This window comes from Wasmannia auropunctata, unplaced genomic scaffold (assembly GCF_000956235.1).
Source record: "Wasmannia auropunctata unplaced genomic scaffold, wasmannia.A_1.0 LD336038.1, whole genome shotgun sequence".
Classification (NCBI taxonomy): domain Eukaryota; kingdom Metazoa; phylum Arthropoda; class Insecta; order Hymenoptera; family Formicidae; genus Wasmannia; species Wasmannia auropunctata.
Genome location: NW_012026852.1, coordinates 1,458,624 through 1,475,565, shown reverse-complemented (window position 1 = coordinate 1,475,565; position 16,942 = coordinate 1,458,624). Strand labels below are relative to the sequence as shown.

Here is a 16,942-nt window from a genome sequence, read left to right as displayed (position 1 = left end):
GCTCGTTATACCCCATCGCCGACGGCGATTGTTTCCCCTCAGCCCCGTAGAAAAAATGATTGCCGAGTCCGCGTGAGCGGCCGGACGCGTTTGCAATAATTGCAACACGCGGCGAGTGAATCACGCGAGTGATAGACGAGATATTTGCCACCGCAAAATCCCGCGCTCATTTTACGTCAGCATCCGCACGACGCGATCCCGCTTGTGATCCGTTTGGCGACCGAGGACTAGGGGACAAAGTACCCGGCGTTACATTTTTCCTCGGAAAGCCCGAGTTGTTTCTTTCGCAATTGTATATACGATTCCAGAGCCGCAATTAAATAACTGTCGGTTTGACAGGCAGACGAAATGCCTGCCCGATAAGGCACGATCGTTATACTTCGGGCTAACGCAATCCCGGGGGAGATTTATCGGAACCGCGCCGCCGAGCGATTAACTAACCGAAGTGCACTCGCGATTTCAATTCCGGGGATAGGAGGGTGATCCTTCCACGGTCGTCGGCTCGCGGCGACGTGCTCTCGTATGTTATGACAATTATGAGTTTTCCGTAGGCCCACTCGGGGGTGGCACGTGGCCCGACGACGTGCACATCGAAGGGGCGAATAGGGAGGACACGCACGGAGCGGCGCGTGCCGCCGCGTGAGAACGGCCGCGCTCACACGCGTCACACGCACACGACGCGCACGTGTGTGCACGTAGCCGTGAGAGAAAAAGAGAGAAAGAGAGAGAGAGAGAGAGAAGAGTAAAGCGCGTGGGCTCCCGGGATTTACTCGCGCTCGCTCTCGACTTCCCGGTGCATCCTCGGTGAAGCATCGATTAAATTTCATTCACGTACGCTCGCGCTCGGTCATTCACATAATCTGTTATTTCGATAAAAGCGTATATTGAAAAACGGTTTCACAACGATATTTCACGTAATGTAGCACTGTTTAATTCTAAAAGGTATGATATTGGCAAACTATGCCAAATGTACTATACGAAATATTCATTATGTTTTAACATCCAAAAAACAAAAAAGAGAAAGGGAGGCAATGAGATTTATATTTTAATATCCCTCTTTATTCGGGATTTTTTTCATTATTCGGGAATATAAAGCATTTTCTAAATCGTTGCAATTGGAAAGAGTTAATTGATATTTCAAGTGCCTCCGTGCGAAATTTTATTTGGCCCCTCTCTGCGTGAATTGTTAAATGTTAAACCTTTTGACATTTCGAAATTGAAAAGCAGGAAAATGCAGGCAAACAAAATGAAAATTATTATATAATAAAATGAATGAATCTATAATGGTTAAAAAAATTTTTTTAAACTAATAATAGAATGATAACTGTATAAAGGTGTTGTCGAAAATAATTCAGAAATATATATAAAATGTAAATCTGTAACAATTCGCTGAAATAATAAACACGATATATCGAGTTAAAATAAATAAGTTAATAAAAATTTAACAAAGACCGCGATAAATGATTAATCGGTATATGAAACATATGCTTGTGTTCGTGTTTTACGCGTTTTCATGCTCGAATCTTCACCGAGCGGAGCGAGGCTGTCATGATAAAACGTGGGCGAGGGCCGAGATCGCGTTCGCCGCCGTCCCTAAATATTTCATCCTTATAATTTTCCTTTTCCCGAATTTTCCCGTTTCACACTCGTCAATGCCCGGCGAAAGACGTTCTCCGTATTTGCATACGTGTCGCGGTGCACGTGCGTGCACGTGCACGCGTATGCACGCGTATGCACACGCCGACTCGTGCTTACCTCCTCTCGCGCGTATTGCAACTTGCAGCGCGCGTTTAACGCGGCTCTGCAGCTGCAGGTGCGCGAATCGCGCGAACCGGAGATGCCCGATAAATAATTCATAAGACAACGACAAATAATTCACGCGTAAACGAAAATTGACTCTATCCGGCTAATTGGAATATAATATTGAACTTTGAACCTTTCGATTTACGCGCGTAATAATCCACGATATCATCGAAGCTGAATTCCCTCGGACTGTGCGTGATGATACTACGCAGTCAATCGTGAAAACCGAGTCTATGAATACTTTCTCGCGGCATGTGCGAGAAAGAAAAATCATAACGCGATATAGACACTCATCTGCAATCATCTAATGGTTGTTAGTGGATGAATTAATCGACTGGAATCGCGCACGGCCCGATTAAAATCATCGTGTGCATCAGCGTCTTGTCAATCGCGGTAGATTTTCTCATTCAATCACTCGCGCATTAATCCAATTCGTTCTTATTCTCGCCTCTATTCCCCACGGGCCATTGAGCACTCGTTCTGTCCTGTCGCACAGTGCATCGCGCCGAGGACCCGCGCACGCACGCGTGATATATACGCATGCACGCGTATTCCTTATCGAATTGTGCATTGATTAATCGGTACCTCGTATCCTCCCTGGTTACGGACAGATGGAACCGTCTCGGTTTTCTTATTTGTTACTTGTAATTTATTTCAAATTGTATTATATATCTGCAGCAACTTACAATATTACTTTTATCGCAATATTTTATAAAATGTTAATATTTTGTCGTCTCTTTACATATTTTTCCATATTTTTGTTAGCGCGAATAATTACGAAAAAAAAAATGTATTTCGCGAATATACAATTTGATTACTACTATTCTCTATTAATTTTAATTAATTAATAGGAAATGAAAAGAAGCGCATGAAGGAGGCGCGCGTAAAGAAAGTTCAGACGAACGAGGGAAAACGTCAGTTTCGTTAATTTCACGCGAAAATTGTAAAAACTGCGTTATAATTTAACTGAGTTCAAATATATGTCATAAATATATAGTCATAATATATCACGTTATCGCAATTACGAGTGAATGTTTTTACAGTAAATAAGTTCTCTGACATGCATTTTAAATAAACTTTATTTATCATAATTTGTACTAAAACGAATACGTGAGTAATGCTGTCGCTTTAGAAATTAAACCTATATGAATTTAAATTTTTGAACTCTAACATTTCCTATCAAAGGAAAGTATGCAAAGAGCACGAGCAAAAAGGGATTTAGAAATAAAGTTAAATGCAGCAGAGTGAGAAATATACTTTTTTTCGCGTAAGAAATTCTCTATCGTGTTAATAAGTGGGTCGTGTATACCAGACGTGATTTGCGAAATGTCACATAAGCCGACGTTTATCCGGCGAGGTTTAAGACCGTCAATTAAAATCAATCCAGTCGGAAGGGCGGCGCCGCCGCGAAGTGGAAATAATTACTGTCGCGCCCCAAGCCGACGTAATTACCGGTCGCTCATTAATTGCCGCAAGGGTTAACTGGCTGGAGTACGTCTCCACCAGGTGATCGCAGGCTCCGGAAGTCTTTCCGCGTGCTCGAGGGAGAGGGTTGCGACGCGAGCGGTCTCGGTCGGTCTCCTCGGGACCTCGGGGATGATCGTGCGGGATCGTGGGAGAGCCGCGCCGGAGTACGGGGAGTCCGCCGCCGCGCCGCCGGTCGGGGTCATAAATGGGGAGGCGCGGCGTTCCGGAGCGGTATTTCGTCGCGTGACGCCGTGGCGTTCGCATCGATCCGAGCGACGGCTACGGCGCGAACCGTACAGGGCGGATAAGAGAGGCGCACGGCCGAAAATCAATCCCGGCGCGTGTCAGGTTCTTCGCGCCCGCGGCGGGCGAGAAACGGTCGGCGAACGAGGATTTTCCTTTCCGGGGAACGACGAGAGGACGACGTGTTCGAGAGGACAAGATCGGCCGCGATGCTGAAGAAATTCCTCGGCAAGTCCGGCCGCAGGATCCTGCGGGTAAGCGGTTCCCCGTTTTGTTTTAACGAGACGACTCTCCACCTCCTCTGTGTGTTGCACGTTTCGGGCGCGTGCTGCGACCTAATTTCCACCCCCGTGAGCGCGGCGAACACACCGTGTTATCTGGACACCGCCGATATATCGGCGTCTTCGCTCGCCCGATGATCAGTGGTTCGCTCCGCTCCCGGTTGCTCGAACGTCGTATCTCACCTCGCGTTTCCACCCTCGTGCCGTCCCGTCTCACCGTGAGACGTCGAGCGAGGCACACACGTCGTGAAAGATTAATTCACACGGTGATGCTGTTTACGTCATTCCGCCTAGGCGTGAAATTTCCGCGCGCAACGGTCAATTATCGCGGATCGATGTCCTTACCTGTTTGTGTGGCGTGTCGACGGATGACTCTATCGTATATACAACCAGCTACCTGACTCGCGTCGACCTTTTCGCGCGACGGGGTACACCGTCTTTTTTCGTTTCCCCTTTCGCCCCTCGTTTCCCCGCTTCTTCTCTGCATGTTATTTACTCGGCGCGACGACGCTTCCTCTTTCGCAGGCGATCAAGAAGCTGTCCACCAAAAGCCGCAAGGCCAAGGGGTCGTGTAATCCCAGCGCCTGGCACACGGCCATCCCGGACCTCGAGACGACCTCGCTCTCGTGGTCCCTGCCGTCCCTCGACGCCAAGAGCATCGACACGTACATGACGTACGTGGCCGAGAACCAGGAGGACTGCACGTCAAACTGTTGCTGCTGCGACGAATACGAGGAGAACCAGAGGAACGAGAACAGGGAGAACGAGATGATAATCTAACGTCCGTGCCGCTAGGCCGAACACCCGGACCGGCGCCCTGCTCTCTCTCTCCTCCCCCCCCCCGGCTCATTTGCGCTCTCGCGATCGAATTCGGCCGGCGATCATCCCCGAGAGAAAGAGAGAGAGAGAGAGAGAGAAAGAGGGTGCAAAATGAATTGCACGCGCGCCGCTCGAAAACGAATATCTAACCCTTAACTGGTGAGTATACGAGTACTCGTCCGGCGTTTTTTGTTTCTCTTTTTTTCTCAAAGAGTCTCGCTTCTACGCGACTAAGCGACCGCGGCGCGATGGCTAGTGCAATGGCTGTACCAAAGAGAATATTTATCGGGAAGCTGTAAACCGGTTAAGGGTTAATCACGATCCCTCCGTAATCCGTTCCACATGCATACATATATACATACACATACGTGCGCGCGTATACACACACGCATACAGACACATACGAGCGTTTTTATGCGCTCCCTTATTTTTCGATAGATACATGTCGCACGTCGGGGACGATGAAAGATGCTCTGTGGCTGGACCTCGGATTATATTATAGCCGTGTCTCTCGGCGTATCATTGAGAGACAAGGACGCGGAGAAGACGTTTTATTTCCGGTTAGTCTTCCGGTCTAGATTTATTTTCTAGAGCGCCGACTTGTATTTTCCAGCGCGAGTCGCGTATAAGCGCTCGCCTCGATCTCATTTAGCGCCATTAATTTCATTAGATAGACATACTTATCTTATACGTACTTATTTATTTACCGCAAATCTCCGTTACCGTGATAAATTAGCCGCGATTACGAGCACAGTCGTATATTGATTAATTAAGTTAGTTCACTTCTCGCAGCCAGAAATGATCGGTCGAATCGGCGTCGATTCACACTTATTATTTCTAGCGATGGTTGACGATTCATTCCTTCCCGCGTTTCTCCTTTATCGTTTCTCGTCGTGCAAGCGAGGAAATCAGCGGCGCTCCGCGCGTCATCCGTCTCTTTCGACATAGAGAATAGCAATATGTGACGTAGTACAAAAAAAAATATATATATATATACATGTATATATCGCCTAGCGTGTTATCGACGACCGTTCGCGCCCGGGGATGACGTCCGGGAATGCAATTAGAACTTTTCCATCAGCGCGTCGTCCGCGCGGTTTTATCATGTCGGGTCTAAAAACTCGTGGATCACACTATTTTGCAATATACTATTTTCGGCGTCACGAAAAGAAAAACTGTTTTTTTAGGCAATCAATTAATTATTCGATCTCTCGCGGCTCTCGCGCGAGTCCCCCGTACGTGTCCCAGACACGTGAACATATCCGCGGCGCGGGACCTTTATACTGTGTCCAGATAATTTATATCTCTAATTGTAAACCCCCATGGAGAGAGGCGCTTCGGGGGGGCGACGTTAGACTATAGCGTTTAGAGTAATATTAACCACGATACTTAGGATAACGAGGGAAAAATTAAAACTACTTACTTCTTCATTCAAAAACTTTTAACTGTCCACCGACGCACGTCTTTCTGCGACTCCCGCGGTTGTATACGTTGTCGATGAATCAAAATGTCAAACATTTGGTCGATCGATCTCGAGTAGGACGCGCCGATTTGCACCCCCGGCTATTTATCTGTCCGGGATACGTTAAGGATTTCGTAAGGTAAGCGAGTCCGACTTTCCCAAACTCGATGTCGTCGTCACTTTTACGCTGTGTAATCGTCCTAGGTGTTCAATATCTCGCACGGTCGAGGGTGCATCCGTTAGATTAGTCAGCCGATACACAACCGATACCCTCGATACGGATATAAACTCTCACCAGCAATTTTAATTCTAAAAAGAGGAGCACCATATCTCTACAAAGCTATACTATTTCTATATGTCGAAAATCGATTTATGCAAAACGGAACGGTCCTTTCGTGAAAGACTCACTTTAAATCACCTTACGCCAAGTTCGAGTATCGAGGGTACTTATGCAATAAGTCACACCGGCCTGATCACTCGAACCGAGTTCTTCTATTTCCGATCGTTTCCGGCACCTTTGCTCAAAGCGCGCAAAATCAATCTTCACTTAAAAAAAAAGTAGCGAGGTACGATTTTATTCTTCCTATACGGGTTGATTTAAGAAGGTAAGAAGAAGAAGAAGAAGAAAAAGAAGAAGAGCTTTAATGACTTATATCTATGTATAGATGCAGAATTTATATAACATATATATATATATACATACATATAAAAAGAGGAACTACAAAAATATGGATGTATAATATGGATGATGCGTGTGTTGATATACTTTATCGTCTCGATAAGGCTGTGACTTTGTAAAGCAAATGTGAATGTCGCGTAAATAAAATGGTTTTATTGACGATCTCCGGGTGTGTTCCCATGACCTCCTGTCATCACACGAGTCTCATTGATCGCGGCGACGTGTGTAAAAGTATAACTGTATACACATATGCCTCGTACGTACGCCACGACATATACGCGGTATCGCAAGACACACAGGGGTCCTTCGTTTGAATTGGTAATGAAAATCGATCCGCGCGATTTTCTCATTACGGCGGCGGGCGTAACGACCATTCCGCAGAAACATGTAATGAGAGAGAGAGAGAGAGAGTAGTTGGTTATAGTGCCTAGCCGACAGTCAACTATAGTTTCGCCCTGTAATTTCGCGCCGTTCCTAATAACGTTTTAACGACATGCCGCTCCACTTTCGCGAATGTCTGTGTAACGAATAATCCGTACTTATAGCGCGAAACTTGGTAACGATTTTCGCGATACCTCCATTTGTGCTTGCGTAGCTTTTACAGACCCGTTTTTATATCGATTGCGATCGGCTTTAATGTGAAGCCCCAACTTTCCTTATATTTCTTAAGGAACTCGTGTTTTGCGTTTAAAATAAAAATTCCTTCTTAAGAATCTCTTAAGGGAATTTTCCTGAGATTCTTTTATGAAAATTCCTCGAGATTCGTTTAAGAATCAATTAAATTACATCAGAATTCTTCAGAGAAAGCTGACGCGATATACGGTTTATTTCTAAACAAACTACTTACTTTGTATATTTATTCTCGTATAGTTATCTCGCTTTCCTCAATCGCACTTTTTTCTGATGAAGCATCAATCGTATGTCGCCCGCGACATTTATTTTAATGTAGGTCGAACAGCTCGCGCCTGCACACTGACTCGGCAAAGAACCGTTCCGCTTTACGTTAATCCGACGAGCGGTGTCAAGTTTTGACGCGGGAGAGACCACGCGGGCGCGTGTGTTTCGCGCAATTATGCGCGCGTGCGACCCGAGCGGGAGGTTCGCGCGTATAACGAGCACGCTTCGAACAATGGGTCGCACGTGGCCGCAATATCAGTAATTCCCGAAAATTGGGTTTTGTCGAGTTGTCGCGTCTCTCGAGCGCGAGAACAAAAGTAGCCGCGACCAATCGTTGGCCGGAGTTCGTTAAAAAAAAAGAAAAAGAAAGAAAAAATGGAAAGAAAGAAGAAAAAAGAGATGCGCGGGCGCATCACACGCACGAACTGTGTCGCGAAGCTAATGACTCGCAAAACTGGTTTGCGAATATAATGCCAACGGGAAGGGTCGTAAGCCCCGCATTGTTCTACGTGTGTCCGAGAATATACTCCGCGTCTGCGAGAGAGGATTTTGCATGAGAAAAGAAGCAGAGCGACAGCATCCTCCTCCTCCTCTTCCTCTTCTTTCTCGCCGAATGCGTAAATTCTCGCCCGCTATTTTGTGTCGGTTTTTTGCGCGAGGCACGGATGCGTAAAACGCACAAAAGCCCGCTCGTTTGCCACGCATGGCAAGGTGATGTGAAATACTACGAGATGAAAAATAATTCATTGTTATTTTCGTCGCAGTAAAAACTAATAAATCCTCAATCAATTTCCAGTTGATGATAACTTCTTCAGATTCGAAGCGACTACAAGATGCGTAAATATTTTTTTTTAGAAATAAAGATGCGTAAATATTTTTTTTTAGGAGAAACTCGAAAATTATTTAAGACAAAATGAAAATAAGGCATAATAGATATCAACGAGAATCGCCAATTACGACGCAAACACTTTCGCAGCCGCGTTTCGATCGGAATCGTTGCTCGCGAAATATTGGAAGCACTCTGGGTATCAAGAATATCAATGATAAAATGAATAATCGCGATCAGGAGCCTCTTCGAAGACCGCTGCCGTCCGTTTCGTCACACGTTCAGTTCGGCCGATTCAGACACTCGCGCTTCCAAAATCGGTAAACAGATTTCGTAATATTCGTATAAATACGTAATAAGGTTTCGTAATAGGAATCACGCGTGTGATGCGATCGAAGATGTTTGGGCGGTATCGAGTGTCCAAATTTCACGAATGATCGATGAGGACGTGTTTTGCGGGACTCGATTTACTATGCCTCCTCAGAAACTATCTCAATGTCGATCATCTAATAAGAAACGACCCAAATTCCTATATCCGACGTCACACATTTTGGTTTACCCTACGACTCGCGTCTTGCTCCGATAGTTGTGCGCCGCAGTTCTCGGAAACGTGTTATTGATTGGACTCTCTTGGAGGAAAGTGCAAAGGGGGAAATCACATGCGAGACAAGATTTCTATATTTGTATTCCTCTCTCGTGTGTTATCGCTTTATTTTACAAAATCGTATTGCAAAAATACTTGGATCTCTCCCACACTGGTATATAAACTGAAATGCGTAATGGCACGTTGCGAATGCGTATGACGACCGTTCCTTTTTTTTCCTTTCTCTCTCTTTTCTATTTTTTATTGGCGCTGGACTTTACACACGCTCGCGCAATCGTTTATCACTCCGCGACGAGAGCGCGAACGAGACGAACGACGCGCGAACCGCCGTAAATAAACCAGCGCAGCCGGATTACGAGATACCCGAGATAAAATTACGAATTCTTATTATTTACAAAAACGTATGTACAATTTATATACAATTCTATCTTTTCCTATCAATAAATATTTTTAGTTAGGTACCCGCATGACTATCATTATCTCACTCATTGAAAATATACTCGATATATAGATTTATAATCGTTGTGGAAGTTCCTGAGATATGTTCGAAGTGTCAAAACATTGTACAAAAATGTATATCGTATGTACATATGGAAAAACGGCAAAATTCGCCGCTCACGTCGGTCTTGTTCCGTGGCTGTCAACAATCTGCTAATCGTAAACATTACACAAATCGTATACTTTACTATTAACAAATCCTCGAAAAAGAAACAACTAACTTATTAACATGAGCGCGAATATATCGCCTGCAAATAAGTCTTATAATTGAAGTAATCGGCAAAAGAGTGGTATAATTCATATCCCCCCTCCCCCCCGGTGTTTCGAGGAAGTGCTCGATATATATAGTCTCCCGAGCTATTTACATTTTGTATTGCGTCGTATTTTATATATAAAACTGTATATGATGAAAAGAGAAAAATTGTGAAACACGTTGAAACGTTATCTTTCTCGGGTTATACCACTCTTGCGTCAAACCTCGTCGATTGCGCGTCAAAGGTTCACGGTCAGTACGCCAGTTCCGCGCCCCAGGGTCGGTAGGGCTTCCCGTGCTGCTGCTGGGGATACTGGCCGGGGTACTGGCCCCAGCCGAGGGCGCCGCCGCCGAGGAGCGGCGGCATGGCGCCCGGACCGGGCGGCATTCCGGCGGAGATGGTGCTCGGCGGTGGCTCGTAGCTGCTGGCAGTGGAGGTAGACGTTAACGTCGTGGACGCCGGCGGCACCGCCGACGGCACGGCCGACGGCGGATGCTCGCGGTGGAAGCTCTGCAGGTGCGACAGCAGGCGCAGCCGAAGGGGATCCCTCTCGTCCAGACCCTCCATGGTCACCAGGTAGCGGCCGACCTCGGCTGCGCACTCGCCCCAGCCTACCGCGTGGTAATCCATGGCCAGCTTCGTGCTGTCGTAGCCCTCTGGCCCTGCAATTGCGATTTGCATCGTGATTACGACGACAATCTCGATTGCTATATCATGCATAATAAACCAATTTAATGATAATATAATAATAAATTAATAATAATGCACTGATAATAATGAGATTGGATCAACTTTTAATTTTGCACATGTATAATTTCACAGAATTTTAAAACGCAAGCGCGAGGAAGAAAGTCTTCTCGTAGTGCGAGATGAATTTATAAGTAAAGCTCTGAGAAGCAATCTTGGTAACTATTAGTTAGAAGGAACTTTTGAACGAGATACGGAAGTTGACTTGACTCAAAGTTAAATTAGACTTTAATTCGGTCGAATACTTGGAGAAGCTAAACTTAGCTATAAAAGAAGCGCGATATTTTTTAATAGCATACGTAAATATGGAAATACTGCTGAAAACTTGCGAACTTGTTCAAACAATTTTCTTTGTGATACAATCATTTAAGACGTCAATTTTGCTCCTCGTTTCCCAGGGATGTTATTCGAAGACGTCACGTTTTCCGAAGGGAAACAGGTGTCAAAAGATGATATCGCGCATATTCGTCGGCGCTTTTCCCGAATCATTCCGGCTTCGAGCGGCTCGCAGATTGACAACGTGCAGAAGTGCATCTGCGGACGGAGAGGATCCCTTTGTGCACTTTTGGTTTTCGCGGCGCAACAATGGGTCCGGGCGTACGTGCACCGAGGCGAGATGGGCGCCTTGGCTTTTAGTAGCAGGCGGCTCATTGTGTATAATGTGGAATGGGACAGGTAGCGTGGGAATCGTTTTAGACCCCCATAGGCCGAGCCTCGCGAGCCTCATATGCTGCGCGAGATATACGCACGCACACCGTGAAACGGCGAGTGGAGTGTCCCACGTTATTATGCAAGTTCTCAGACCGCCCTATGCAAACACGTCACTTACGAAAGAAAGGCTACTGCGCTACTATCGTACAGCTCTCGTATACGTGAAATCATCGCGCGATCGATCATTGGCTAAAGCACCCCGATAAGTGGCCTCGAAAACTTCGGAAATGTCTATACAAACGCGACACGTTCCGAAGTTTGCTTACATTAAAAAAGAAATAAGTGTACGCGAAATATGAAAGCATGTCAAACTCGATACAACTTTTTTTTGCACTCGATAAAACTAACACTCTATTATTGTATTACCGTAGAGAAGTGAGTAAGAGAGAGATATTATTTCATAAGATATTAATCTGTAATTGTGACAAAGCACCGTAAAAAGACAAGGCTATCGCTAATCCGTCGTGAAGCGCTATATATCGTACCCGTCGCTCCAAATACCGCGATAGTTTTATTTGGCGATATTAAATTTAATATCGCTCACTTCTGAGGGGAGACGGGTCGCGCCCCTCGCACGCATTTACAAATAAGGAGACCGCCGCGAGCGCGCACGCACTCGCACACACGCGCGCGCGGAAACGCGCGCGTGGTGGTGCGGTGCGTGTCCGTGCACGCTTATGCCTAGCTAGCTGGTTTCCCACAGGGTTCGACATCTGCCCCAGGCCCGATCCGCCGAGCGCCTCCCTCGCGAGGGGTGCCGCGCGGGACACCTCATCCCCGGTCGGCCCGCCGCCACCAATCGTGGGAACACCACTTCCAGAGAGTCGTTGACTTCCTGTGCTTCCCACAGGATCTACGCGCCCGGTCCAGCACCTGCTCGCGCGGATCCCGTTTACGGCCGAGCTCCTTCGCGGCCTTCACGGGGAAACCATATGCCACTTCGTCTTGCGATTTTCTCCATGACGTCGTATTATTTTTTCGAAAATATTTATCATGAGCTAATCGCATAATAACGAGAGAAAGAGAGAGAGAATGAGAAATTTGTGTAATTTAAAAATAATAATTAATGAAAATAAATATGGATAATATTATTAATGTTACTGAAGCAATGTGTGTGTGTACTTAACGCTTGCAGTAAAAATTCTCCCGACAATATTTTCAAATTAATTTACAAGTTAATTAAATTATCTATTTTTCTCTACTATTTTCGCAACAAACAACAATTATTGAATAAAAAATAAACGAGATAGGTATATTCATAACATTCATAAAGAAATATTGAAAAATCATAGGAGAATAGCTAATATATAAATTTAGAGAGACGTTGTAAAAATACTATAATCTTAGAAATCTTGTTTACGAATCTCTATGCTGATAATCGCTCTCTCGAATCTGCTTAATAAGGAAACGCAGAGACGACAGATGGGCATTCGGTTACGCAGTTACAGTTAGCGCTGTTCGCGCTCTTACGGCCAACAGGTGTCTTCCGGTGGAAAATAAAGGGCCGAGAGCGGCCGACTAACAGAGAGACGTAATAATGGCGAGAGAGAATCAAATTGATGCGAGTGTGCGAGCGGCCTTCGTGCACGCCGTGAGATCATTAATGACGGGCCCGTGGAATCTCGAGCGGAGAAAAGGGGTGTCTCATTCATTGATCCTGACGGATCATCTTCGAGTTCCGCTACGCGTTGCAACGGGAAAGGGGGCGGCGTTTCTTCCGGATTCGGGGGATCTTATTACACCGTTACATCTTTCGACATGCACTTCCGTTACGTAACTTCCTGCGCGGCAAACGATAAATCCCGAATTTCGATCAGCATTCAGCATTACTTTAACACAGATAAATCAAAACTAATTTTCTTCCCCTCCCCTATCGCTTAAAGTCTACCACATTAAATTGTCTCTATAATAAACACGAATCTCTATCGCGTTCTAAAAGATTAAGAAATAAAAATAACACCTGGCGATACGAGGAGTAATATTAGACGGACGAGATCGCAGAGCCTCCGCACAGATGGAACGATTTAATTTAAACGAATAATTCGAGAGGCGAGAGGGTTGAAAAAGAAGTGCACGGTCTTACCCTTGCTGCGAAGCGTGCGCAGATGCTCGACGGTGAGCTGCAGAATCTCGGCCTTCTCGAGCTTGCCGCTGTGAGGATCTCTCGCCGCTGCCGGGACCAATCTCCTGAGCTCACCGAGGGACGCGTTGATCCTGTCGCGCCGCTTCTTCTCGATCATCCCCCTCCTGCGTTTCCGCGACGCGTGTTGACATGAGTCTCCGCCGGGCGAGTTGCATCTGCAAAAAGGGAATTTCGAAGAAGGGTTGAGAAACGCAACAGCGCGACAAGACGTTTCGTGGTCTCCCTTCCTTTCTCCCTCCCCCCTTTATTGTTTTGGATTTCGCGACCGGGAGAGCGAGACGACTTGTTTTAATTGTACATTGTTACTCTACCTCGTGGAACGCGCAACAACTCGCTCATTAATTTCGGGCGTGCTAAAACAATGGCCGTCCTGATTGCGGTTTTAATCGCGAAACAAAGAGACGCAATATGTCACGTCGGCGAGCGACGGTTGTTTCAACGAGTACGTTAAAGAATATTTTTAATTATATCTAATTAAGAATACTTTCAGATATTTACAATTTCAGAAACTTGGGAAAACTAAAAATGTCTATTCAACTGTGCAAATCGTGCGAAAAATTCGACATTTCTTCTTTCATATAGAAGTAGAATCTAAACTTTACAGAATTATATCATAGTATGAATTACTCGACTATTGCTTCAATTCTTGTGCAACGATTGCACGACAGATTTTTTTTTATGTAAAACAACGCATGATGAAGGGAAGGGGAAGGGAAGGGATAAAAAATAAATATACGTACGGCTCTTTGCCGCTCTCCTCCGAAAATACATCGTCGCAGTCCGAATCGCTCATAGTTCTCTTCAGATTCCTCTGCTGGTGCCCTTGACTTTGCGACTGTTGCTGCTGCTGCTGCTGCTGCTGTTGCTGTTGCTGTTGTTGCGCTTGCTGCTGTTGCTGTTGCTGGCCGTTATCTTGACTCCTCAATTCCGTGTCGATCTTCAGCTCCAAGAACTCATGACTGGAGCGCAGTTCCGTCATCTCCGGTCTCATGCCCGATATGTCCTGATGCCTGGCGATGTCGTGCCTGGACAGCTCCTGATGCCTCTGCACCTCCGGATGCCTCTGCATCTCGTGCCGTAATTCCTGACCCCTGAGGTCGCCAGGTACCGCCGCGATGGCGTGTCGCAGCTCGCCGTGGGTGGCGGGCGGACGCATGTCGTGATGATGACGCATGTCCGGGTGCTGCGGCGGCGGCGGCGGCGGCGGCTGATACGGCGGATGATGCGGCGGCGGCGGCGGCGGGTAGCCCCAATGATGACCCGACGGCGCCGGTAGCGTCGACAGGTGACCGGGCGCGACCGCGCCGGAAGTGATCTCGGAGGACAGCAGGGTGCTGTTGTCGTCGGAGCGCGCGACCACCACCCGCCACATGTTGCGCCCGAGAGTGGTGGAGAAGGTGAGCGAGAGAGGGATAATCGTCCCGGGTCGGACGGGAGGATCGATGCGATCGATGCACGGCCCCGCCGTGTAAGGGCACGCAAGAGATGCTCAGTCGATTGACCCCGCGCGATCGTGCGCTACCGTCTGGCGCGATACGCCGGTGCCATTACGATGCACGAACGAGATGTCATTGCATTATTGCGGTCGAATGATGCGGATGGAGAACGATCGTTAGCAGTCCGCGATGAGCATCGGACACGCCGATCGGCTGTTCAGCCGGCGAAGGGAATCGCGAGCGAGCGACACTTACAGCTGGAACTCGTGAACGAACACTGTTGTCATCAGATGTAACACTTCTTGTTTCTTTCTATGAGCGTCTACGATATCCTGTAGGAAGAAATAATCCTGTCTATTTGATTGTCGTGTACTTGTATCTGTCTAAGTCCAATCACTGTAAAAACTCTGTAGAATTTCTTCAGCGAAGAAAAATTATCTTCAAGTGTCCTTGATTAATTCACAAGTTTCACCAGTAATTATGATTCAAAGTCAAAGATCAAAATCTTTGCAGAATCCACAAAAATCTCGACAAAATTCCCGATGTCTCTTGCGGAACGCGCGACAGTAGTTCCATGAATTAAAAAAAATTAAAAAATGACGAAACTCGCGAATTTCGGAGATAATCCGATTCGGAAGAACTTGGTCTGAACTTGAGATAATTTCTTCACGGATGATGAAGTCCACCTCTCGGTGAAATTCGCGCGACGGAATCTTGCGGAAGGTCAGGGCCGGCGCGGCGGGATGCGGTTTCCGGACGGCGAAAGGAGCACTCGGTCCTTCGGTCGCACTTGTCACTCGCGCCGGCGGCGGCGGGAGTTTATCGGCGCGGCCCACGTGCCGCGGCTACCCGCGACGCCGTTCGCGGTCGCGTGCGTGCTCGTGGAGGAAGAAGCGCGACTGGGCTCGGACGGACGCACTCGCGGCGGCCGCTGGCTGCTTGCCGTTGCTGCTGCTGCTGCTGCTGCTTGGCTGCTGCGTGTGCACTGGTCGCGTGGCGGCCGACGTATGTCGTGTGCGGGAGGACGCAGGGACGACACACGACCGCGTGGTGTATCGGCGATCCCGGGTGGGGATGATCGGAGGTGTGCACCCTCGGGATGAGGGGTGAAGTGGGGCACCAAAGGGGCCCCGCGCGTCCGTCCGGAGGTGAAAAGCACCCCGCGCACGACGCGCGAGAGCGAGCGAGAGGGTTGCCCGCCGAAGGGGGAACGTAAATCGGGAGGGGCGACTTTCGTGGGAACGTTCGCGGCGAACTCGTGTGCGAACGTGCGTGCACTGCGTGCGTGTGTGCGAGCGTGTGGGCCCTTGATTGTGCGACTGCCGGTCGGCCGGCCGGCCGGATCCTGCGCTGCACTCGGTCAAGGAGACCGAGGAGGAAGCGATCTTCTCGCCGCTTGGCCGTCGGCGGATGTGCGAGAAGAAAGGGACCGGAAACGGTCCTTTTCCAGGGTGGCGTGAATTCCCATCGTTTTCGCCCGGTATTATCGTTCTCAGATTATCGTTTCCCAATACTGTGATCTTCTGAGAGCGCACGCGGTTATCATTTTATATCTTCACGAAAGCAGCGCGAGATTTCTATCTTAACAAATTCTATCGCTATTAAAAAAACTATACTGTTAAAATTACTTTGTTATTATCCTCTCTTCGCTACTGTTAGATTAATTTTAAATAAGTTTATCAAACTACAAAAATTTCCAAATACAATTTAACAAAGAATTTCGATGATATTTACAATTTCGTTTACACCGAAATACTTCATCGTTCTCGGATCTCTATAATACTTCCGCAAATGAGAGGGGAACTCGTCTTTTTTACTGCAAGAGAGAGAACGAGTAAATACAATTCAAAGGCTCGGTAAGACAATCAGCCGCGGATGCCTTCTCCCCAATCTCTCGAAAAGGTAGACGCGCGCCACCATGAAATCACTCCGGTGCCACCCTCGCTTGGGCAAACCCCCCCACGTCTGCGTTCGCACGCTCGTGCATACGTCGCGGAGACGTTCACGCGTGTGTCGGGTGTGCGGAAGGGGGACGCTTGCAAGGGAGTTAGATGGAGGGCGGAGAAGGGACG

At 47.3% G+C, this 16,942-nt stretch overlaps 2 protein-coding genes across 2 annotated transcripts; one reads left to right on the top strand and one right to left on the bottom strand.

The window, feature by feature from the left end:
* The first annotated feature begins 3,502 nt into the window (after nucleotides 1-3,502).
* Nucleotides 3,503-6,916, top strand: LOC105452064. The gene is made up of 2 exons (XM_011692886.1): nucleotides 3,503-3,767; nucleotides 4,320-6,916. Exons 1-2 carry the CDS (start codon nucleotides 3,723-3,725, stop codon nucleotides 4,572-4,574), a joined length of 300 nt encoding a protein of 99 aa, XP_011691188.1. The 5' UTR covers nucleotides 3,503-3,722; the 3' UTR covers nucleotides 4,575-6,916.
* A 3,169-nt stretch (nucleotides 6,917-10,085) lies between these two features.
* LOC105452063 (hairy/enhancer-of-split related with YRPW motif protein 1-like) lies at nucleotides 10,086-14,806 on the bottom strand. The gene is made up of 3 exons (XM_011692885.1): nucleotides 14,175-14,806; nucleotides 13,375-13,589; nucleotides 10,086-10,495 (listed from the first exon to the last, which is right to left on the bottom strand). The coding sequence occupies exons 1-3, from the start codon at nucleotides 14,804-14,806 to the stop codon at nucleotides 10,086-10,088; spliced, it is 1,257 nt and encodes a 418-aa protein (XP_011691187.1).
* Nucleotides 14,807-16,942: the final 2,136 nt, after the last annotated feature.

What these genes read in the sequence shown, in the direction of transcription:
- LOC105452063 (XM_011692885.1), bottom strand. Translation starts at nt 14,806, where the DNA reads ATGTGGCGGGTGGTGGTCGCGCGCTCCGACGACAACAGCACCCTGCTG. An exon ending in GAGGAGAGCGGCAAAGAGCC is followed by an intron (nt 13,590 to 14,174) that starts GTACGTATATTT and finishes CCCTTTTTGCAG; the next exon opens with ATGCAACTCGCCCGGCGGAG. An exon ending in GCGCACGCTTCGCAGCAAGG is followed by an intron (nt 10,496 to 13,374) that starts GTAAGACCGTGC and finishes TCGCAATTGCAG; the next exon opens with GGCCAGAGGGCTACGACAGC.
- LOC105452064 (XM_011692886.1), top strand. Translation starts at nt 3,723, where the DNA reads ATGCTGAAGAAATTCCTCGGCAAGTCCGGCCGCAGGATCCTGCGG. An exon ending in CCGGCCGCAGGATCCTGCGG is followed by an intron (nt 3,768 to 4,319) that starts GTAAGCGGTTCC and finishes CCTCTTTCGCAG; the next exon opens with GCGATCAAGAAGCTGTCCAC.